Source organism: Furipterus horrens, unplaced genomic scaffold, assembly GCF_987537825.1.
Source record: "Furipterus horrens unplaced genomic scaffold, mFurHor1.1.pri manual_scaffold_4, whole genome shotgun sequence".
NCBI classification, from domain to species: Eukaryota; Metazoa; Chordata; class Mammalia; order Chiroptera; family Furipteridae; genus Furipterus; species Furipterus horrens.
In genome coordinates this window covers 136,989,559-137,014,637 of record NW_028327174.1, presented here as the reverse complement: position 1 = coordinate 137,014,637, position 25,079 = coordinate 136,989,559, and the positions used below count along the sequence as shown (strand labels likewise).

At 33.4% G+C, this 25,079-nt stretch overlaps 1 protein-coding gene across 1 annotated transcript in view; it reads left to right on the top strand.

Moving 5' to 3' along the window:
• Positions 1 to 25,079, top strand: part of LOC150012916 (DENN domain-containing protein 4C-like) — a 105,055-nt gene that overhangs the window by 33,483 nt on the left and 46,493 nt on the right. The window contains exons 4-12 of the mRNA XM_090274071.1: positions 476 to 545; positions 2,268 to 2,437; positions 6,259 to 6,497; positions 8,006 to 8,072; positions 9,618 to 9,676; positions 10,536 to 10,680; positions 13,403 to 13,578; positions 19,165 to 19,265; positions 19,584 to 19,802. Of these exons, the coding sequence (XP_090130197.1) occupies positions 476 to 545; positions 2,268 to 2,437; positions 6,259 to 6,497; positions 8,006 to 8,072; positions 9,618 to 9,676; positions 10,536 to 10,680; positions 13,403 to 13,578; positions 19,165 to 19,265; positions 19,584 to 19,802 (1,246 nt within the window). The remainder of the gene's footprint in view (positions 1 to 475; positions 546 to 2,267; positions 2,438 to 6,258; positions 6,498 to 8,005; positions 8,073 to 9,617; positions 9,677 to 10,535; positions 10,681 to 13,402; positions 13,579 to 19,164; positions 19,266 to 19,583; positions 19,803 to 25,079) is intronic.

Below are 25,079 nucleotides of genomic sequence, written 5' to 3'. Positions count from 1 at the left end.
TTTACTATTAGGTCAGATTTATTTTGAAAAATATGTTTATATCAAACTAGTATTAGCTTAAATGTGATATAGGCAGAGATGTCTAATGCACTCATGGCTGTTAGTCAACAGGTTTGGCTCTTAAGGTAATGACTTTATAGCACCCCAGTGACCCTAGTCTCTCTTAGTTTAAATTCTAGTACTCACTTTACTTTGTTCTCTCCCTTTCAAATAAAGGCAGTTTTAGATGATTACAGAATTCTGAACTTTTTGAAACTGCCTTCATGTCAGTTTGATATTTGTGGCAATGTTATTTTACTCTTCTGGTGTTCTTAACTTCATGTTTTGCTCTATTTCATACGATATAGTCTGTTTTGATAAACATGTGTTTTAAATAGACTTCACTGAATAAATATTCAGAATCTTTAGAAGATATTCAACAAAATGAGAATTTTTTCTCTTTTGTCTTTTTTAAAACCTAATTTATATTTTGCAGTGGGGTTCCAGTGTGTTTTTGTGTTATAAGAAGTCTGTGCCTGCTTCTAATTCAATAGCATATAAAGCTGGTAAGTAAATTTTTAAGAAATGGTTTCTTATTACTGTAGTTATCATTACACATTAACATTTTGTTAGGAGAGGCAGTGTAAGCTCCCTTATGTCATTTGTGGAATTGATCTATTTATAAATGAAATTATCTATAATTTTAGCAGGTAAAGGCATAAGTTTTCTTAAATACATTACACATTACAAGATATATTAATATTGTCTCCTCCCCAAAAGTGTTGTTAATTAAATAGAAAACTTCATCCTAAGCAAACATTTGTGAAATAAACATACAGGCTTTTAGTCTACACTAACAGATTTAACAAGTCAGTGGAAAACTGCTTACTTTCTGATCTTTTTTATTTTGGCAATCAGAAAGGTGTCAAACTGCATCTTTACTTCTTATATTTCCTTCTTTTATCTCTGTGTGTCTGATTTGAAACCACATGTTACTTGCCATGAAAGGTGGACTTGCTTCCTTTCTCCCTTGTTGCAAAGAATCAGCTATATGGAGGAGAGGAGGGCCTGAGAAACTTTTCTGCCATGAAGTGTTTGAGAAATCTATCGCCACATACTTACTGCACAGTAAAGTGTCCAGGGCTGTAAAGATTTAAGTGTGACCTCTTCATCCCGCTGGTATGGTGGGATAAAAACTGAAAATACAGGTATGCTCCAGTTGTAAATAAAAGAGAAATACTGGAATACTTTTTTTGTGAAAACAAGCAATGTCAAATACTTTTTGATCATACACAATTTTTGGAATAAAGTTTTATTTGAAAGAATTTAGGCAAATTTATATCTGAAAAATGTTGATTGTCCTCATAAAGACAGTCATACTAATGAATTAAACTATTTAATTTATAATATAAACATTAAAAATTCAGTATCATTTTAAAATGTGATACTGTTAATATTGCTATAATGTGTTGGTTGTATATGATTTTCTTAAAATATTTTTTTTGGTGGGGAGAAAGTGTCACTTTAAAAAAAAAACCTTACATAAACTTAAAAAAAAATTACATAAACTTTGTGTATTCAGGTATTTTTTTATAAGACACATATTTTAGAATACAGAGTTTTAAAGACTGAATTTGTACTCTAAAAATCTGCTACTGATTTTCAAGTGTGTATCTTAGATGTTGTCTGCACATAAAGACTAAGGAACTAATACCATGGAGCTACTTTATTATGAAGGGGCTTTGTTATGCTTCTTAGAGTCCCCACCCCACCCCCCACTTACTTGTTCTCACATACTCTACTCAGTCACAAATGGTTTCTCTCATTTACTTCCCATGTTGCATGCCTTTTGCACTGCTTCTCTCTCAAGATGAGTTTAGGGGCTGTGGTAATTTCTATTTTCTTGGTATTATTTCATAATACTTGTCCCTTCCCTGAATTTTTTACAGAAGTCTAACTGAAATGGTAAATTTTCTTCTGTGTTTTTCACCATTTCTATAAGATGTTGGCAGTACAGGATGTAGAAGAAAATACATTAAGATTTGTGATCCTGTTGAGTAGAGTTTTAACTAGTATATTTAATGCATTTTAGAACTAAAAGCCCATAGGTTAAAAAAAAAGGCAAATTTGTTCATTTCTGATATGGCAAGAGAAAAATTGATTTTAAAATTTCACACATAAATATTTCCATGAAATTTGCTATTAAAGTATCCTAATAATGTATCACATATAATATATGGAAAAGTAACTATTTTAAAAAACTTATTATTGTCTCCTTTCTTTAAAAGGTTTAATATTTAGATATCCAGAAGATGATTATGAGTCATTTCCACTTTCAGAATCTGTACCTCTCTTCTGCCTTCCCATGGGAGCTACTATTGAATGTTGGGATCCTCAAACCAAATACCCACTTCCAGTTTTTTCAACTTTTGTACTAACAGGTTCCTCTGCTGAAAAGGTATATTTTATCTCTTTTATTTAACCTATTTTGTTCATCTTTTAATCCTGTAAAATGATGAATCTGGCCTACGTTTAATTGAATGTTAGGATTATTTGTGTAGAATAAATTTTGGTTTAAATTGGTACTGTAATGCCCAAGATGAAAGGTCAACATGAAAACTGCTATCAGGATGACGCTGAAGCTTCTACAGAAACAAATATAAAGTCTTTCTGGAGAGACGCCCCCAAACTCAGGCCTTAAAATGAGATATAGGAAAAGTTAGAAAACAAAGATACCATAAGAAGAATGGACAGGGTTTATAATACAAACCTGGATTAGACTTTTCAGTAAATGAAATGAGAGTGTAACAGTGTGAAGGATATTATAAATTGAATATATAATTGAAATGATTCAAGACCTAAAAGAGGGGCTTCAAGCATCAAGGAAAGATCAGGATATTTTGACAAACAAATAGATTAGAAAAGAAACATGTAGAAATGAAAAATATGGTTCTTAAAATTGAATTCAGTGAGTGGTTTAAACAACAGAGAAGACATACATGAAAGAAGAATTAATGAAATGGAAGATAGATCACTTCAAATGTAGCACAGAAAACATAAAAGGAGTTTAGAAATATGTACAGGGTAGAATCATAAGGACCAATAGATATTTAGTGAATTTCAGGAAAGATCAGAAAAGGGAGTGGTAGCATATTAAGAGCTAATTGGTTGAGAGTTTTTCAGGGTTGATGAAAAATTGAGTCTTTAGATTAAAGATACACTCTGAACCTTCAGGAGAAAAATAATAAAAATATAAAACCACCTCTTTTCATAAAGGGACACCAAGACAGAAATCAACAAAAAGAAGAGACATTTACTTTCAAAGGAACAATTATTAGATTGGCTAATTTCTCAACAACAGGGGTCAGAAGGAAAATAATATATTAAAATGGAAGAAATAAGCACAGATAGTTTAAACAGAATTCAGAAAGCACTAGCCACAGAGAAAAGATGAGAATAATAGATCTCATTGGAGTTAAGAACATCTATTTATTCAAAGACATCATTAAGAAAGTGAAAAAGCAGGCCCCAAGCTGAGAGAAAGTGTGATATATGTATTCAAGATGGGTCTTGTATCCAGAATAAACATAGAACTTCTACATTATCAGCAAGGAAAAGAAGCAACCCTGTGGCCCAGCAATTACACCCCTGAGCATATCCTAAGAGACAGGAGGTATACATTTTCCAAAAACATGTATATGCTTTATTTGTAATAGTATGAAGCAATAATAATAGCATAGAACGATAATTTAAAATAAAAAGATATTCAAAATAAATATTAGAAAATTAAGTAAAACTGATATAGAAATGTAAAATTTTCTTAGGAGATTTGTTAAAATAGGCAATTTTATTGAAAATCTTAAAGCTGATTCTTATGGCTCAAACAAAATATAATATTATATATATATATATATATATTTATATGTATATATGTGGCCTCATACAGGCTACAAGTTTACAACCGCTCTATTAAAGACAGTGAAATTTAAGATCCAGCACAGTATCTGGAATATAGTAAAATACTCACTGAATGAGACCAACTATATGAAATAGATTGCTTACAACTAAGCTGACTCTTTAGTTTAATGATCATTTAACAATTCTCTTCTCTGAAAGCAATAAATATAAATGAAAATTTTAAGATCTTTAAACTCTTGAGTTACCAAATTTGATCACTAGAGAACTATAAGCCTCATTGAGATCCTTGTTTAAAAAAACCTCTGAGATCACTTTGAAATAATTTTATCTGGGAGTGTTGTATCTGTAAAGACAACAGTTAATGTGATTATTTATATAAACAAAATAGTTGGAAAATTTATGTAAGTATTACTATCTAGTTTGAGAAGTTTTCCATTACCTTACACAGAAGCTTCCCTCACTCCATCCCAAGTCCCTGGTAACCCCTGTTTTACTTTTTGTCTCTACGAATTTGCCTATTCCAGGTAGCTCATGCAAATGGAATAATATTTGTCTTTTTGTGTCTGGCTTATTTCACTTAGCATAATGTTTTCATTGTTCATCCATGTTGCTGTATCTATCAGAATTTCACGTTTTAAAGGATGACTAGCATTCCATTGCATGTATATGCCACATTTTGTTTATACATCCATTGGTGGACATTTGGGTTGTTTCCATCTTTTGGCTATTATGAATAATGTGGTTATGAACATTGGTGTACAAATATCTATTTGAGTCATTGTTTTGAATTCTTTAGGGTATACAGGTTTCCCCTACTCTCCAAAAGTAGAACATTTCTATGAATTCATTTGCAAGTCAAAATGGTATAAAGTAAAGAAACAGTTGCCATTAATTTATATAGAAAAAATTTTGAGCATTCCCAGATTCCAAAAATAACCTAAACCGTATCAAATAACACATTAAACCTAAAATAACACTAACATATAGTAAAAACAGGAATGATATGATAAATACGCACTATGCTTTGTACCCATCAATCCACTTAAACAATAGACCTTTTCAGTTTATCCATTACTGGATGCCAACTAAAGGAGACCACTTTGTTACTTATAGAACCAATAGAAATTTTTGCAGCTTTTAGGATTCTTTCTCTCTTTGTGTAAATATACAGATGTGGACCAGGCAAGTTCCAACATATGTAGGATGTTTTTATTTAGTTCACAATCAAAATGCTTAATTACATCATTTTATGCTAAGCATAATACCCTTATGCGATCTTAGGCTTTTCTGATACCTTAGCATATATCTTGCTAACAAAAACACAAAATAAATCAAGATAAAACACAGATGCTCACAGTGTCGGGGAATGATGTGGAGATGCTGAGTGTGGTTCCCTAGGAAGGGGTGCACGCTGCCTCTAATGATGGCTGCAAAACAAATGCTGAACGCTGTTTTCTCTTTTTGCCTTTTTTAATGGAAGTGAAAAGCCCCTTTGGATTTATTTCTTTTAGCATAAACAGGTGCTAAGTAGGTCTTTTGTAAAAGCGATGTGGCATAATGTGAGCTTTCAAAAAGCAGAGAATGAATGTGAGAGGGGACCCAAAACACTCCGTAATTATCTTCTAGAGGGCTTACCCCGCTAGGTAAGTGTTCTAGGAACCCATCTGTATCAGTGTAGTAGATGACTTCGTTGTGAGAGGCTGTGTTCTGCTTTAGTGAATTTTTTTTGAAGACTCTTTCAACACGTTTGCCCATTTCATGATGACGCGTGGGTTACGAGTGCACCTTGCCTACACCACGCTGAGAGTTCAGCAGTTTTTGACCAAAAAACGGCATGACCTTTGGGCCTCACCCTCCCTATTCACCTGATCTTGCCCCAAGTGACTTTTTTTGTTTCCTTGGATGAAGAAAGTCCTCGAAGGGAAACATTTTGATGATGTGGAAGAGGTGAAATAAAAAAACAAAGAATCACTAAAAGGAGTTAAAAAATTATTTTGAGCTGTGAAAAAAAATCTGGATAGGTGTATTGCATCAAATGAAGAATACTTTGAAGGTAACTGAAGTTTAAACATGTAAAAATAAATAACACAATCCGTTTTTTGGGGTCCTGTCTCATACTTGTATACCTAAGAGTGAAATTGCTCTATATCACTGCGTAAATCTTTATTTAACTTTTGGGGGGACTGCCAAACTGTTTTCCACAGCAGCCACACCATTTATATTCCCATCAGCAATACCTAAAATTTTCTTTTTATTTATCTGCTATGCATTCTAAGCAAATATTTCTGTGGAATAAGAGAAAGAGAGAAATTAACTTTAAAAAACCTTCAAATCTTATAATGGAATTCTGTTGCTCTATAGGTATATGGAGCTGCCATCCAATTTTATGAGCCTTACTCTTGGGAACTTCTAACAGAGAAGCAGCTTATGCAGCTGGGCCTGTTGACACCTGTGGAGAGAAAAATGGTCTCCAAGTCCATCAATTCAAACAAATGCATTTGTTTACTCTCACACTGGCCTTTTTTTGAAGCTTTTAGAAAATTTCTCATGTTTATCTACAAACTTTCAGTGTCTGGACCACATCCTCTTCCCATTGAAAAGTATGTATAATGATTAAAGAGATGTCTGGGAGAAGAACTGGGTATATATATTGTATATTATTTCATTGTTTACCTGACTTTAAGCTGCAAAGTTGGAAGAATGAGTCACAGTCACCCTACCTTTTACTTGTTCCCCTTTTCACCTGAATCATTGACTATGAATTTAAAATTGAGGAGTGGTGGGCAAGTATGACAAAATAATAACCTTTTGAGAATTTAGCTGAGGAAGGAACTTAGATGTGCTGTATTGTGTGTGTTCTTCCTATTCATTCTCTTAATAACCAAAAGAAAAATAGCTGTTTATGCACACACACATATACACACCCAACCAGACAAGTGGCTGTTCCAAGTTCTAACTATAGAACATCTCTAAACTGATTTAGTAATTAATAAGTGAGTTAATTGATATTAAAAGTGAGGTTTTGGTTTTAGCATTGACAGAACTCTAAATGTTTTTCCCTTTGATTTATAATGCCTTTTGTCATGGAAATCTTTTGTCAGCAAGAAGAATATATGTGGAGCCTGTCTTTTGAAAACTACATTTTTCTGACTTCTAGTGGCACATCGACTTTTGTTTGTTATAGTAAATAACTTATGTACCCTGCTAACAAACTAAGGGGGTGTCAAGAGCTTGGTGGAAATGTAGAATGTTACTGTATGTGTAAACATAGGTTTTCCTTACAAGTTGAAAAATCTCAACGTTATATCAAATAGAGTACCAGAAAAATGTACTAGTTTAGTGGATAAGTTGCAGGTAATTATTTGTAGGTTTTAAAATAATGCTGTTCAAAATCACCTTTAAAAAATTGTAAAGTACTGTGCTTAAACTTATCACAACTTGGTATAGAAATACAGTTTTGACCTTCAAGTTGTACCCTTGGAATGCCAATCTAATGGTTCATAAATCTAGATTTAATTTTCAGCTGTCAGATTAACTTAAAATTGTTTGAATTAAAATTTAATGTGAGTCCCAAGCTAGCAACATTTTGAAAAAGTAAGTTTCTATAAATAGTTTTTGAAAATAAAAGCAATGCATTGATCAGTTTTTTTTCCCTCAGTTGAAGAAATACTTTATATTTTAATGGCCTCTAAGATATCAAAACTCTGAGAAACTTAGCATTACTTATAGGTGGAAAAACAGGATAAGTGGTTTGCCCAAAGTTATACTAAAGTAATTAACTTATTAGTTTTAATTTATTATATCACAATTATTTGGTCCCCATGTTGGCACTGATAACCAGGACAATAAATATTTGCTTCTTTCATGTTACTCTTATTTTTCTGGCAATAATAAGGTATAATAATAATATGAACTTATAATCAGGAAATAACGTGCATTTCAGAAGTTTAATTAGGGTGAGTATATTTCTTTAAATTGAATTAAGGTAAGTTTTAGGTAAGTGGTTTTGTCAAATATGGGATGATATATAATGATATTTAAGATTTGTTGAAATCTATGAAGCATTTTGGGAAAGTAATTATGATCTTTATTCCTAAAATTTTTCCAGGCATATTTCACATTTTATGCAAAACATCCCTTTTCCTTCACCACAAAGACCAAGAATCCTTGTACAGGTAATCAAAATGTGTACATTTGAGGGGAGCCCTACATATATTCATTATAGTCATTGCAGAGTGGGAGTTCTGTGGCTCTTTGGGTTTGAGTGAAGCAATATGCAGTCATAAATTGCTTGAATTTCCTTTATTTTATCTTTATTGAACATCCTTTATACTGTTTTTTTCTTTTTTTAAATTTTATGTGTACAGAATTGGAATAATTATAAATTCTTGGTTCATGACATTTTCAACACTGGTCCATATATGGTGTTTATGTAGCTGATTTCAATAACTTAAAACCCAGAATTATGTTATGAGCATGTTTTTAATAAGGGAGTGACTAATATTAAATATGAAAAGAGTTATGGTTGGAGGATGAAAGTGAAATAGTCTATACTATTTCTCTTCAAACTCCTATGTTAAAGACCTAGTTTCTTTTTATTCTCAATCAGTGGCATACCTACATAAGTATACAGCTTGTGACATATGGAATTTACTGTGTGAGATCTGTATAGACATGAACAGGTCTATACCCCATCCAAAGACATGAATTCACTGATCGTGGTCTTGGATGTGTGAGCATTGTCATTTTGCCATAAAAGTTTCTCATTGGCATGCTCTCCATTTACAATCCTCTCTCTTCCTGGACCCATAACAGTTCTCAGATTGGCAGTGTGAGTAGCATTGATCTATAGAGGCAAGCAATTTTATATTTTTTTCCAAGATGTTATCAACATAGGTGATATGGTGGCATTAAGTCAAATATTGTTAATTTTGAATGTGTTCTGTTTGGCAAGTTTTAATATGTATCAAGTAACTTCCAAGTGCTTACCAGTGTGCAGAGTAAATACATTTGAGACTTTTAAAGAGCAATTATTTCAGCCCTGGCCTGTGTTAACTCAGTTGGGTGTGGTCCCTCAAAGCAAAAGGTTGTAGATTTGGTTACTGGTCAGGGCACATGTGAGAGAAAACTGATTGATATTTTTCTCTCACTTCAGTGTTTCTCTTCCTCTCTTCCTCTCTTTCTGCCTCCCTTCTCCTCTCTCTAAAAATAAGTATGTCACACCTTTTAAAAAAAGGAATTATTTCATAATTTTTAAATAACTATATTTTACCCAATTAAGTTAATCAAAATTCAGTTGGATTAACAATTTAATTGAAAAGAACTAATACAGTTACCTCTGAGTGAATACAGCTATTGCTTTATATCTTTTTCTTTTTTAAAAAAATTTATTTATTTATTTTTAGAGAGGGGAAGGGAGGGAGAAAGAGTGGGAGAGAAACATCAATGTCTGGTTATCTTTTGCACACCCCCAACTGGGGACCCAGCTCGCACTCCAGGCATGTGCCCTGACTGGGAATTGAACCAGTGACTCTTTGGTTTGCAGGCTGGCACTCAGTCCACTGAGCCACATCAGCCAGGGAATATTGTTTTCTATTTTAATACATGTTTCCAAAACTGTTCTATTAGTTTGCACAGTATTTTCCATTTTATCCTTGATCTCAATATTTAGGTTTCACAACTGGCCTGGTTAATTTATCTTATCTTTTTTTTCTCTTAAGCTATCAGTCCATGATGCACTCATATTATCACAGCCAGTTTCTACACCTTTACCACTGAGGTAAATAATGTGATCTACAATGATATACTCATTTATTTGGAGCAGCATGTTTAAAACATTTTAAGGGTTCGGATAAGAAAGTGCTATTTTTACAAACAATGTAAGGACAGCCTTAATGTTTCTAACTTTGATAGCCGGATGGATGGTGGGACCATTTTAAATATGGAATACTTAAGAGAGTTGTAAGATTAGATCTAAGGAATACTTTCCTTTTCTTATCTCCCCTCCTCATATTCAGTTAATAACTAAATGTTCAAGTTGAACTGATTTTAACCTCTTAACATGTCTTAAATCTATTAGATTCTCTTCATCTGCATCACTCGTCCAGGTTAGCATGATATCTCATCTGGACTACTTAAGGGCCTCTTTAATTGATACCCTTTTGCTCTTTTCTTTCTTTAGTTCTTTATTCATGTTGCAGCCAGTGTATTCTTTTGAGAATGCAAATATAATTGTGTCATTTTTATTTTGGCATAATCTCTTACTGTTTTCACCCCTTCACTTACTATGCGTTAGTCATAGGTTTATTTCAGTTTCTGAAACCTGACAAGCCTTTATATATGTCCCTTCACCACCCTGCCCAACCCTCACCTCCATTCTTTTGAGCTCTGCTCTCATGTAGTTGGTTGATCTTCAGAAATATCTTTCCCAATAAATACCCCTTTGTTACCAAGGGATGAGTTTGAATCATTCTGTTAGACTATCTCATGAGATTTGCTACCTTTCAGTGATAGCCAAATCAGGACCTGAAATCAACACTAGATTCTCACTCTGTTAAATTCTAGCAAACAATTTAATAAGCAAATCTTAACCTGTTTTAGCAAATAGTTCATAATCATCTCTCTTTTTCTCTTTCTAGTGGAGCCAACTTTAGCACCTTGTTAATGAACCTGGGTCCTGAGAATTGTGCAACACTGCTGCTCTTTGTTTTACTTGAGAGTAAGATTCTGCTGCATTCTCTTAGGCCAGCTGTGTTGACTGGAGTAGCCGAAGCTGTTGTAGCTGTAAGTATAGAATTTTTCCTTTAATACAGAATCACTGATAGGATTTTTACTCTAAAGGGAAATTTCCTTCAACGAAAGCAACTTTGGGATTACCAGTGTAAATGTAACAAAAATAATAGGGTGGTAAAGAGAAACATTTTCTGTTTGAGAGAAACCTTCTAATTCTGATTTTTCTTATTTTAGAGTTCTTCAGAGAATCTATATGCTTACAAAGTAATAAAACTTGTGAATGAAACTTAATTACATTAAATGAGGGGCTCTGGCCAATTTCACCTGTCCTAGTATTGGTGGAAATAAATTACACAGTTAGCTTTCTCCCAAATTTAACTTTTAATCATCATGAACCAGTAACATATAGGAAATTCTAAGTGATTTTTGAAATAGAATAATGTGCAAATGCTTACTAAGTAGCATGGAGTAAGGAGGACTGAATAAATACTTGTTAAATCAGCCAGTGGGATATGTCTCCAAGATCTTAATCTGGTCAGAGGAATGCTGTTAGAACTGAAAACAGTGATAACATGTGAGATGGTTTATAGGAAGCAAAGAACTTCATTGCATATATATTAATTTTTCAAGCCACCACAGTGGCACGTGAAATAAAAAGTCATTATTAGATGAAAACATTTGTTAATGAACTGCCAGTCTTAGAAAATTCCCAGTCTCTTGATTGATTTCAGCAGTAGAGTTCAAGAACAGGTAGAAAAGTTGCAACATGAAATTGGAAATTTTATGAGAACTGCAAGATTGCATGGAATTTATGTAACTGTTGTTGGAGAGCTCCCTGAATTGCATGTCGAACCACTGGTAAATGAGGATTTGGCAGTTAAACAATTTGAAGAAGAGAAAATTGAGAAGAATGGTGATAGGATAAATTCTTCAAAAGGAGAATGATTTGAGTACCAAAGAATATCAAAGAATTAATGGAGCCTTGTAGCAAAAATTAGTGAAACCAATGAGTATTTTTGTAACAATGGTCCTGTTTATGATTGCACTGCAAAAGTTAAAGGTGAAGACAAGGGTGTCATGTATTGCTGTCAGATACTTTTATATTAAAATTTCTTACATAGTTGCAGGTGTAATGTTGAACTGAGGATAGTTTTCACTGAAGGAAATCTGAAGTCCTTGCAAGTCCATGTGTGAGTGGCTCTGTCCCTCTGTTCTTTGATCTCATTTTATACTACTCTCTCCCTTGATCACTCTGTTCCAGTCACACTGTACTACTCCTTGCTACCCCTGAAGTATATTAGGCAAGGCCCATACCTTTAAGCCTTTGCTCTAACTCTTCTTTCTCTTTGAAGCACTCTTCTAGATACCTCCTTGGCTAAATCCCTCCCTCACCTCCTTCAAGTTTCTGTTCAGTTGTCACTTTTTTAAAGGAGGTAGGCCTGTGAGGCCTATTTAACACTTGTTTCCCCTCCCTTCTCTTGCGAACTCTAATCCCCTTTACTTGGCTTTAGTTTTTCTTTTTTCTGTAGCACTTAACAGTTCCTGTCATGGTATATATTTCATTTATTATGTCTTCATTTTGTCTCTTCCTGCTAGACCAGGTGTTGGCAAACTATGGCCCATGAATCGAATCCTGCCTGCCACCTGTTTTTGTTAAGTTTTACTGGAACATGGGCCATTTATTTACATATTATCTATGACTGCTTTTGTGCATGAAAACAGAGTTAAGTATTTGTGACAAACAATAAGACTCACAAGTCCTACAACATTTCCTATCCTGTACAGAAAAAGTTTGGTGACTTGTATGCTACACTACATACCTCACGAGGGCAGGTATCTGTTTTATTCACTGTAATGCTCCATCATGTAGAACTGTGTTTGGCATATATTTGTTGAGTAAGTAAATGATTGAAGATAAAATCCCAATTCTGAATAACCATTTGGAATGACTGGTAGAGATAATAAATGTTTGTAGGCATGTCTTTGGGGTGAGTGATGATGGATAAAATAAGAATTGAACTAGACCTTGAAAGACAGCAAGGCTTTTTATACTAGAGGAAAAATTTTATCATCAATGATTAAAAATTTAATTAGCTGATTATTAAAATTTTAATCTGGAGTTTTAATTTAACTTTATATTAAAAAAATACAAATGTATGTGATACAGTTAAGGTAGATATTTGTAAAGGAAACTTGGTAAGGATTCTTTAGGTATGTTTTATATTGATTAGTATTTTTAAGATGTCAGGCTTCACTGAAGTTGGATTATTTTATGTTTATTTTAGTGGTTAGGAATTTATTTTTGAAAATTTCAGTTGACTATTACCATTCCTAAGGGAATCATTTTAATTTTCTTTGGTTCCTTGGTCCTCCTAGTTGGATTTTAGTCAAACAAAGGTTATTTTGAGACTTAAGAGATGGATGAAATGCATGAGATTAAAGATTATGAGTTTGTTTATAATTTTTTAGGCAATTCTCTACTTTGAATTTTTCTATAAAACTGAATGTGGGTTTTATATAGACATCAAAAGAACATGAAAAGAGCTGTTGGCATTTCTATTGTGCTTATGATCATATCATACTTAAAGGTGTTAATTACATTGGCTCATAAGTATTGCTTAATAATGTTTTATAGTCATTTAGTTTTGGAATAATGTTGAAGGTAAAAGAAACTAGACTTAACTGCTTCTTAATGGTCCCTTTCAGTAATATTAAATACATAATTTTATTGCAAATTTCAAATTTGGCTAATTTTTAAAAAATTTTTCCCCAGATGATCTTCCCATTTCAGTGGCAATGCCCATATATTCCCCTTTGTCCTCTTTCACTGGCGGCAGTGCTTAGTGCACCTTTACCATTCATAGTTGGAGTTGACTCAAGGTATTTTGATCTTCATGACCCACCACAAGATGTTGTCTGCATTGACTTGGATACAAACATGTTATATGTGTAAGTTGATTCTTTTTGTATTATCTGCCATTTATATTTTTCCTCACATATAGTTACAGCTCATTGAAAGGATCTAGAAATTGCTGTTTTTAAAAGTTATTAATAGGTCTTCATCAGTGAATCTCAACTAGAGCAAAGTATCAAAATCCTTTAAAGCTGTGTGGTTTGGAAAAGAACATCATCTATGTTATAGTTTATATCTGGATACTAATGTTAATGGCAGGCAGTTAATATTTATATGTTAATCAAAAGAGAATATGGATTTTAAAAAAAGATTAAACATTGCTTTCAGAGCTCAAGAGTTGATAGACATTCTAGGCTTAATTCAAAATCGATGTGTAAGTTTTTAAAAAATGGGCTTATCTGTTGAGTTTAGTCACAATATAAGGTAATATTATGTTATTTCTGTAATTTGTCAAGATTTGAATTTTATAAGGGTGTATTTTATTGCAGAGAAATTGATATTAAAAATTAATTATAGTTTGTGTTTGCTGGAGGTGATAAATATATACAGTGGTGGTGTAACTGGGTTTCAGAGAGTAGCGTACCACCATTAATAAAGGAAACTGCTCCACACTCCCTCAACCCCTCACACGGGAAAGAGTAGTAAGTATTGAAAATTTCTTAGTGTTGGTGCCAACTTCCAGGTCTTGGAGTAATTTTATTCTGTACTGTTTGAGATTAGCATAAAATGAAAAGAGTAATAATTTGGGGTGAGACTTCAGTGGTCACAGCGACGGAATTGGTTTGGAAAATATCCCAAAGTGAACCAAAGGAATTACTTAAGGAAGGAAGAAAACATTTGCTATAACTTTAAAAATAATTTTGAAATGGATCTACCGTTGTATTTTGAAACTATAATTGTGGTAGCTCTTTACTGTATATATGTAGATTTACTTATAGCCTGGAAATAATGACACTCTTGTATGCACTAAACATTTCTTATAGCAACATTTTGTTGTTTTTTAGCTGCTCTCCCTGAAAAACAGTTAGTTCAGGCTGGCATACATTGTGATGCTTTTGAAAATGATTATTTATGAAGTAGTAACTCAGATGTTTACCTTAATTTACTGACTCTTGTGAATAAAATAATATTCTAGAGATTCCTAATTTTGCCAGTTTTAAATAACATCTATAAAATTTCTGTTGATTAAAACATTATTTTTAAAAATAACTTTGAGTTCTTTGCTTAGTTGTACTTAAAGAATAATGAAGTGTTCTACGTACTTGAGAATTATAGAGGATAATGTAAATAAATCCCGTGTAGCCACCACTTAGGTTAAAAAATGTAATATTTAACCAGTAAATCTGAAAGCCCTGGATAGTCCTCTGCAACATACCTTGCCTCATCTTGAATTTGGTTTTTATTATTTCCGTGTGTTTTTGGAAACGTGTTAATCTAAATAATATTTTGCTTTGCATGCATAAATTTTTTTATGTTTGTATAGTTGTCTGTGATTTGCGTTTTTACTTAACATTCTTTATGAGGTTCATCCTTTTGATACATGTAGCTCTACTTCAATTTCAGTGTTTATCAGTGTTGATGTATATTTAGATTGCACCTTGATTTTAAAAATATTATTATTATTTATTTTTTTAATCCTCACCCAAGGATGTGTTCATTTATTTTAGAGAGAGAAGAGAGGTGGGGGTAGAGAGAGATAAATATTGACGTGAGAGAGAAACATTGATTGGTTGCCTCCTGTAAGCACCCCCAACCAGGACTGAACCCACAGTCTAGCTGTGTGCCCTGACTGGAGGTCGAACCCGCAGTCTTTTGGTGTAGAGGATGACACTCCAACCAACTGTACAACCCAGCCAGGGCTGTACGTAGATTTTTGCAGTTATGAACAAGGCTGCTCTGATCACTATTGTGCATATTGGGTGGAAATTCCTCTGAAACAGATATATACCTTGAGGAGCCAGTGTTCATTGGTAGGCTTTGCTAATGCCACATTACTCTTCCACGTGTTCCTCCTCTTCAGCAGCAGATGAGAGTTCTGTTTTTTTCGTGTTTTTGTCAATACTTGTTATGGTCAGAATTTGACATTTTTGCTATTTTGATGGTAATGAGATCTCACTGTGGCTTTAATTCACATTTGCTTAGTTATTTACAGAGGAGTTTAATTTCTTCTTGTCCTTTGGTTTTCCTCTCCTGCTAATTAAATTTCCCTGCCTGTTTTTTTTTTTTTTTTTTTTTGGTAGATTTTCCTGTTGCGTTGTTTGCATTTTTCTTTTGATTTGTGTAAGTTTTTTTAACATAATCTGGAATTCTTGGTTTGTTATATGTATTGCAAGTAGCTTCTTTCATATATACTTGTCTTTTCATTCTATTTAACGTGTCTTGATGAACAGAAGTTTGTTTAATTGATTAAATTTATCCATTTTTCATATGGATTGCTGTTTTTGGTACTTGTATATGAAATCCTCTGCTTGAGGTTATGAAATACTATCTTGGATATTCTTAAAAGTTGTAAGGTTCTGCCTTTCTCTGTCTTTAATTCAGCTAAATTTGATATTAGCATATGATATAACATAGATACCATTTTATTTATTTTTTCACATGGATAAACAATTGTCAAATAGCATTGTTTATTGAATAGTGAGTTCATCTCTTTCCCACTAGTCTTCAGTGTCAACATCATTTATGTATCAGGTACTATATTAGTGTATATATCTGTCTATTCAGGCTTATTATTCTGTTCATTTTAGCCTCTTGCCAGTTATACACTATGACTTTAAAATTAAATTATATATAACATGGATGAACCTTGAAAACATCATGCTAAAAACCTTATATTATCCCATTTATATGAAATATCCAAGGCAAATCGATAGAAAATAGACTAGTAGTTGGTTGACATGGGAGGATGTGGGAATTGGAGGTTAATGACTAAGGGGATGCAGGGTTTTTTTTTGAAGTGATGGAGGTATTCTAAAACTGATGGTGGTAGTGGTTACACAACTCTGTGCATATACTAAAAATCATCAAATGGTAAATATCAGGTGTGCGAAATGTATGGTATATGAATCATGTCTTAATAACATTGTTTTAAAAAGTTGTGCTGTGATATAACAAGTCCTTTTATCCATTTTAAAAAATGATTTTGATATATTTGGTCCTTTGCTTTTTCATATTAACTTTAATACAAGCTTAAGTTAGTTCCACACAAAATTATGTTGTGATTTTGGTTAGAATTCTGTTAAATTTATTATATTCATTTGGGTACAAATGACATCTTTTTTACTTAGTCTCCCTACCCGTGAATGTGGTATTTTAGTTCATAAATCTTTAAAAAATTTCAATAAACTTGTAGTTTTCTTGATAAAGACCATGCACATCTTTTGTTAGACTTACTTATTCCTAAGTACCTTATAGTTTATTGTTTCTGTAAACAGTATTTTAAATTATGTTTTCTGCTTGTTAGTTGCTGGGGTATAGAAATATTACTTATTTTTCTGCAATGGTCAGCTGCCTAGCAACTTAGTTGAATTATTTTATTTTATTTTATTTTTATTATTTCTAAGATTTTATTTATTTACTTTTAGAGAGAGAAAAAGGGAGGGACAAAAAGAGGGCGAGAAACATCAATGTGTGGTTTTGTCTTTTGTTTGCCCCAACTGGGGACCTGGCCTGCAACACAGGCATGTGCCCTGACTGGGAATTGAACCTGTGACTCTTTGGTTTGCAGGCTGGCGCTCGATCCACTGAGCCACACCAGCCAGGGCTGAGTTCTTTTATTTTACTTCGTCTGTAAATTCTTTTCAGTTTTGTGGCTATAAGCAATCTCATTATCTACAATTCTTATTTTTGAATTTCTTGTCTTAATTCTCTGGCTGAGACCCTAGTGTAATGTTGAATAGGAGAAGTCATAGCCAGTATCTTGTTTTGTTCCTAATTATGATTATTGCTTTAAGGCAAAAATTGATATCCAGCCCAAGGAGTGCATTTATAAATAAAATTTTATTGGAACATAGGCCTGCTCATTTGTTTACATATGGTCCAAAGCGGCTTTCATGCTAGTGGCACATTTTAGTAGTTGTGACATAGGCACCATGGTCCTCAAAGCATGAAATATTTACTGTCTGACTCAAAAGGTTCCTAGTCACATTCTAGGGTCTTGATTACTCAATAATAAATTAAGGAATTTTTCCCTGTTACTTCTAGATTAATATATTTTTAAAAACCATAAATATTGAATTTTATAATAGTTTTGTACAACTATTGAGTTGAATGTTAAGTTTTTCTACTTTAATCTTTGTGTGATATAATACATGATAAAGTAATTTAGTTGTGCCCTGGCCAGTGTGGCTCAGTTGGTTGGAGTGTCGTCCCATCATCAAAAAGTTGTGGGTTTGATTCCCAGTTGGGGCACATATCCAGGTTGTGGCTTCAATCCTGATCCCTGATCCCCAGTCCTGGTGCATATGCGCTCTGTATGATCTCTGGTCCTAGTGCATGTAGGAGGCAACCAATCAATGCTTCTTTCTCGCATTGATGTTTCCTTCTTTCCTTTCCTCTCTTCTTTTCTTGCTCTTAAAAAGCAAAGAAAAAATTGTTCTCGGTGAGGATAAAAATATAAAAATAAATAAGTAAATAAATAAAGTAATTTAGTTGTAAACAGTCTGTATTCCTGAAATAAACATCACCTTGCTCTTGTTTTTTTGATGTACTTCTGTATGACATTTTCTAAGAATGTAAGAAGTTTGCGTTGATGTTCATAAATGATACTGGCTTGATGTGTAGAGCAGTAGGCACAACCCATGCTTGGTACATAGTGCTTTCATCTTTGTGAAATTTTAAATGTTTCTTCTTTCTGTTAAAATAATTTAATTTGACTTGTGCATTATTTAAAACTGTTCTTTTGAACTTCCGGGTTTTTTTTTTGTTTGTTTTTTTAAATGCTAAATCAGTCGAATTGTGGACAGAACATGCTTTATATGCCACTGACTTTCCGGTATTTGTTGAGATTTGCTTCTAACAGGTAATTTGAAATCTCAAGTCAATTAAGTTTGACACTTTTTTTTTTAAGTTTATTTGTTTATAGAGAGAGGAGAAGGGAAGGGAGAAAGGGAGTGAAACACAATGTGTAAGAGAAAGATTGGTAGGTTGCCTCTTGCACTCTCCCCAACCAGGAACTGACCTACAACCCAGGCATGTGCCCTGACTGGGAATCGAACCTTTTGTTTTGCAGGATGACGCTCAACCAACTGAGCCACACTGGTCAGGGCAACACTTTAAATATTATAATTCTAAAATACTTTTGAGGCAAGACTTCAGTATTGCATTCATAACTCCACTTTAAATATTATAATTCTAAAATACTTTTGAGGCAAGACTTCAGTATTGCATTCATAACTCCAGTATTGAAAATCTATGCAGGGGAATTAGTATGAGTGATCAAATTTTGACTCAAGGTAATTGAAATGAAAAGAGATGTTCCTTGAAAACTACTTATTCCGATTGTCTATATCAATTGTTTTAACCTCACTAAAGATACCCTTTTCGTATTCTTTTTTCCTTTGATATAAGAATTTTGAGGAAAAACAGATGAGAAACTTTATTACTTATGTTTTATTTAATAGAGCCGATGATAAGAAGAACATGAACTGGAAGCAGCTTCCCAAAAAGCCATGCAAAAATCTGCTTTGCACCTTGAAGAAATTGTATCCCCAGTTATCTTCAGGTAAATGTGAGGAAAAAGGAATATTTTAATGAAAATTCTTCTTAAATTTGAACACATTTACTCTGCTTAAAAGGAGTCTCATTACAAAACAAAATTTTAATAACAAGAAATTAATATTATAATTCATGACTTTTTAAGTATGTTATCTCTGCCTTGTGTGCTTGAGCATCTCTGTTAGCTCTTCCAATGATCCCATTACATTAATGGAGAGAGGAATTTCAGAAAGTCACGGGCTTTATTTTGACAGTTTCCTTAATTGTTCAGTCATAATAGGTATAACATGTCAGTGTCATTTTCTCTTCTTATTTTATTTGTCAGTTCACCGAAAAACTCAAGAAGGTTCAGCAATTGAGATGACTCCAATTGAAGCAGATTTCTCCTGGCAAAAAAAGATGACTCAACTTGAGATGGAAATTCAAGAGGCATTTTTGCGCTTTATGGCATCCATTTTAAAAGGATATAGAACATATCTCAGACCAATCACAGAAGCTCCTTCAACTAAAGCCACAGCTGCTGATTCATTGTTTGACCGACAGGGTGAGTGGTATTGAAAATCCAGTTACTTTTTATAGAAATGAAAAGTTACTTTCTATTTGGTATTGCTACCAAGAAATACTATCTAAATTTTTAGAAATTTATATTAAAATATAATGAACTTTTGTCTACTTGTAATCTGGCTCTATGAATGGAATTTCTTTTAATTTTTTTACCTCATTTTTTTCTCTTAGAAATCTGAAGCTAAAGGACTTTAATTACAAAAAGTCAAAGATGTTGCTTCTATTTACAATACTACTTTGTTATCTTAATAGAATGTGATTTGCTTTAGGTCTTTCTTCAGTTTTGCATAGATTTTGGATTTATATACCCTTCGTTTTAAAACATTTCCTGACAATTAGTTTTTGGAATAAATCCACCAGTTTTTAAATTTTTTCAAAAAATATACCCTTGTTCCAGGGGAAAACACTATACAGTATTCATCTTTTTTAGTATTTGTTATTTTAGGGAGTTATAAGTCATTCTGTTATTATTCAGCTACTCTTGTAATATATATGTAGTAGCAACCTTACAGATTCACTAATATTTATATAAAAATTATAATACATTCCCATACTTTTACCTGGCAGTTACTTTTAAAATAATCTGTATTTTCCCAGTAATCCTTTTGTCTTTTATCATTTCTACTTCAGAATAACTTATCTCTCACTGTGGGAGAAGGGGTGGACTGGGTGGGTGGGGAGCAATGGTGGAAAAAGTGGGACAACTGTAATAGAAAAACAATTAAAAAAAAATCTTATCTCTCAAATATTTAGCCACTACTTTCCAAGTCCAACTGGTTATTATCTAGGGATATAAAGAAGTATAAAATCTAGCTTTATGAGATACTAAATGGAAAATAATTAAAACATTTTTTTAAATACAGCAAGTACTCAAGAAAATAGGTTTTATACAGTTTATTCGGTGAGAAGTTCCAAAAATTCAGAAATATAGAAACATTCTTTCAATGAATATTTCAGAAGACTAAGGATGAAGAGCATGACTTGGAAGAACTTAGATAGATGGAGATGAACAGGAAAGGCTTTCAAAAAACAATAGACATTAAAAAGCAAATCTGAATTTGAATTTCTTCCTTCCTGTTTATGAAGCCTTCCTGGGGTTCTGTTTTCTCATTAATAAAATGGGGATAATACCTAGTTCATGCACGGTTGTGAAGATTAAATGAGAAAATACATGTGGAGCAACTAGTAAAAATACAATATGCAGTACACATGATAACAGCTATTATTGTTAGTGGTAGTAACAAAATGAAAGAAACCTCAACAACCAAAGAACAAGATATGTTATTAGTTTTCCAGGTCTGCCATAACAAAGTATCATGGACTCGGTGGCTTGAACAACAGAAATTTATTTTCTCACAATTCTAGAAGCTAGCTAGAAGGCCTTCTTGCCTTTAGATGGTTGTCTTCTCCCTATGTCCTCATATGGTCTTTCTTCTCTGTGTCCAAATTGCCTCTTTTTGGAAGGACTCTGGTCACATTTGATTGGAGTCCACTCTTAAGTACCTCATTTTCACTGAATTGTTTTTTTTTAAAGACCTTATCTGCAAATACAGTCACATTCTGAAATACTAGGGGTTAAAACTTCAACCACATGTTTGGGAAAAAAAGATTTAGTGGTACAATTTGACCAAAGTGAAAAGTTTTAGCGGTGTTGGTGGAAGATGAGGCTGTGAAAATAAGATCAGAGCTCAGATTATGGGTAATATTTAGGGTAGTCTTAGAATTTATATTAATTGATATATTAATGGAATTTATAAAGATAGATACTCAATTAGTGTCTGAGGCCTAAGGATTTTGTTGGTAATAGGATGACATGAGGTTTAATGGGGAATACAGACATTAGACAAAATAACAAAAATACTATTTATATTTTACTAAGTGTGTTGTAAAGGACAGTATTGGTTACAATGAGTGCTAGGTCAGGGAAGGTTTCCCTGAAGAGGTAACAGTTAAGCTTGGGCCTGAAAAATGAATAAGAATTAGCTATTGGTTTTGGGATAACTTTTTCTTAGGGAATACTTTCATTAACATATATCGAATCATATAGGCATCTTCCAACTTAAGCAGTAGTAGCAATCAACATTCTGCTATTTGTGTTTCAGCTCTCTTGAATGGTCTCCCTCTCTCTTTAAATTCCAGATAGGACATCATTTCACCCATAAGTTGTGTTAATTATCTTTATAATTTTCTGAACTTATCTGTGCTGATTATATCATTGTGCTATTTAACATTTCTTCCATCATCTGTATTTCCTGTAAACTTGTAGTTGGAGCAAGAGCCATTGTCCAATAGAAATATAATGTAAGCCACATACATAATTTAGAATTTGTAGTGGACACAGTTAAAAAACAAGTAAGCAATAGGGGAAATTATTATTTTTTAATTTATTTTAATTAACTGTATTAGGGGTAACATTGGTTAATATCATTAGATAAGTTTTAGTGTACAACTTTATAACGCAACATCTGTATACTCCGTTGTGTGCTCACCACCCAAAGTCAAGTCTTTTTTCATCACCATATACTTGACCCCCTTTACCCTCTTTGTCCTCCTTTCATTCCTTTTCCCCCTAGTAACCACTAATCTGTTATCTATTTCTGTGAGTTTGTTTTGCTTGTTCATTTGCTGATTTTTCTTTTATGTCCCAGATATGAGTAAAATCACAGTTCTTGTCCTTTTCCATCAGACTTACTCCACTTAGCATGATACTCTCAAGATCCATCCATGTTGTTGCATTTTAATAACGTTTCTCCAATGTAATATATCCAAAATAGTATTATTTCAACATGTCATTTAATTTTTTAATTTAATGGATATTATATATATATATATTTTTCTTTCTAAGTCTTTGAAATTGGTGATTAGAAAAGCATATCTTAGTTTGGACCAGCCAGTTGTCAAGAGATAAATTGCCACATGAGGGTAGTGTTTACTGAATTAAACAGTACTGATCTAGAGCTTGATCAGACTCAAGTTCAATTTTCTTGGCAAGTAGTGGCAAAATACTTGGTGCTCGGTACTTCCTATTTTGAGGCACATACATATCTGGCTTTCCCATTTTTAGTGCTCTTAAGATTGATCAGTGGATGTAATTTTAGGCCTCATTCATTCATTATGGTTTCCCATCAGCGTTTCATTTCCTCGTTTCAACAGTTTTTGTTAATTGCCTGTATCCATTAGAAGAAGGAAAAAAATCTTTTCTTTACTACTTGTCAAGAATAATCTATTTCTATTTTATGTAAGCATTTCTCAACTAAGTATTATTTCAGTGTGACGGAGTGAGGACCACAGTATGTGGAATGACAGAAGTATCAGAGAAAGAAAGGCTGGAGGGAAAAGTGGCTCAAACACCATGCTTCTAATGGTGTGCATGAGCCAGATCATGTAAGATTACTTAGAACCAGTGAAGAATTTTAGTCCTTATTCTAAGAGTACTTGGAAGCCAGTTAAGGATATTTAAGTAGGTAATAGGGTCAGATTTACATTTTTAAGTCTCTTTAGTTTCTATGCAGATATTGAATTAGAGGCACCCAAAGTATGGATCTACTGATTAGTTGGTTAGTGCATTGGTCCAAGTTACTAGTGGAAGTGTCTTGAATTAGCTGGTGATAGTATGAATAGAAGAGTGATTTTTAGGAGGTAGATTGGATAAAACTTGGTGATTGAATATAAGATGTACAGTAGTCCCTCTCTATATCGCGGTTCACGTATCGCGGCCTCACTGTATCATGGGATTCTTTTAAATATTATATTTAATTATCGCGAATTTTTATATCACGGGATTTTGTGGTACTGTATATGTATGTTGTTAAAGTTACATAGGTTTAAGAGTGTAGAGTATGTTTAAGAACATAAGTGTTTATAAAAGTGTGGAAAAGGTTAATAAGTGAGTGGGAAAGGTTAATAAGGGACTGGAAACAGTTGATAAGTGTGTGGGAAGGGTTTATAAAGCCTTAAAAATATATATAAATACTGAAATAAATGTAAGGTTCCTACTTTGCAGATTTTCATCTATCACAGGGTGGGGGTGGGGGGTGTCTAGAACATAATACCCATGGTAAGTGAGGGAATACTGTAAGATAGAGGGAGCTGTCAAGAGTAACTGAGATTTTTGTCTTTAACAACCAAGTCAATGGTTGTGCTTTTTATTGAGCAGAAAAACAGCAGAAAAGGGAGGATTTGATTTTTTTTAAGGAAAGGGGTTTATTGTTGTTGTTTTTGTTTTGTTTTGCTTTGTGTTTTTAATGAGAGAGACTTGAGTGTGTTGATAAGTAGCTAATAGAGAGAAAGAATTGTTCTGATTAATACTGAGGGGCTGGAATCCCAGGCTGAGGTGGTAGGCTTAGCCTTAAGTAGGAGGACCAGGCATATCCATTGTAAAAAGAAGGAAGGAAGGAATGATGGCTGCAGAAGGAATCACATATTTTGTAGTGAGATAATGAAGGTGGTTCTCATTTAATGATTTCTATTTTCTCTGCAATATAAAATATGATCACTTGGGGTTGGGGAAAAAAGACATGGAAGGTGAACATTTAAAAACCAGAAATAGCTGTGAAAACACAGATAAAGGGTTGCTGGTCAAGGATGAAGGTACAGTAGTGATGATCCTGATCCACCAGTTATGGAACTTTTTTTCCCCCTTTTAACTTGTGCTCAGCCACACTGGTGCAGATACAGAGAAAGCAGGCAATACCAGGGCTACGTTATACTAGGTGGGTTTGACAAAAAAAGACAAAGGGCATAAGAATTGACAAGAAAAAAGGTAATTGAAATGATGGACATGGGCATGGAATCAGTATTAGGTAGAGAAGTGAAAACAGGAGGGCTTAGGTAGAATGGAAAAGGGTAAATGGATTATAGATTTCAATGAGTCTAGCTTCTACCTCCCCACCCCGAAAAAGAGCCTTGGTGGGAGTACTTAAATAAGCAAACTAGATAGATAGGGGTAATGGTCAGAAAAATAACATGTAAAGTAGATATTTGGGAGGCAGAGGTATTTTTAACGATAGCAGGAACAGTGCAGAGAGTGTGTGTGACTGTGTAGTAGTTGGTGGTTGAGGTAGGATAGACCACAGATCATTGAAAGTGTTGGATGGTTTGTGCTCAGTGTGTGTTGAAGAAAGATAGTAGGAGTTGGAGAGGAGAAAACTCTGAATTAGGTGCCCTGATCTTCACTGAATGAAGGAGAGTGTCCCTAAAGTCCGCAGATGACTGCAGTTGATATGATAAAGGGTTAAATAGCCAGATGCTTGAACCT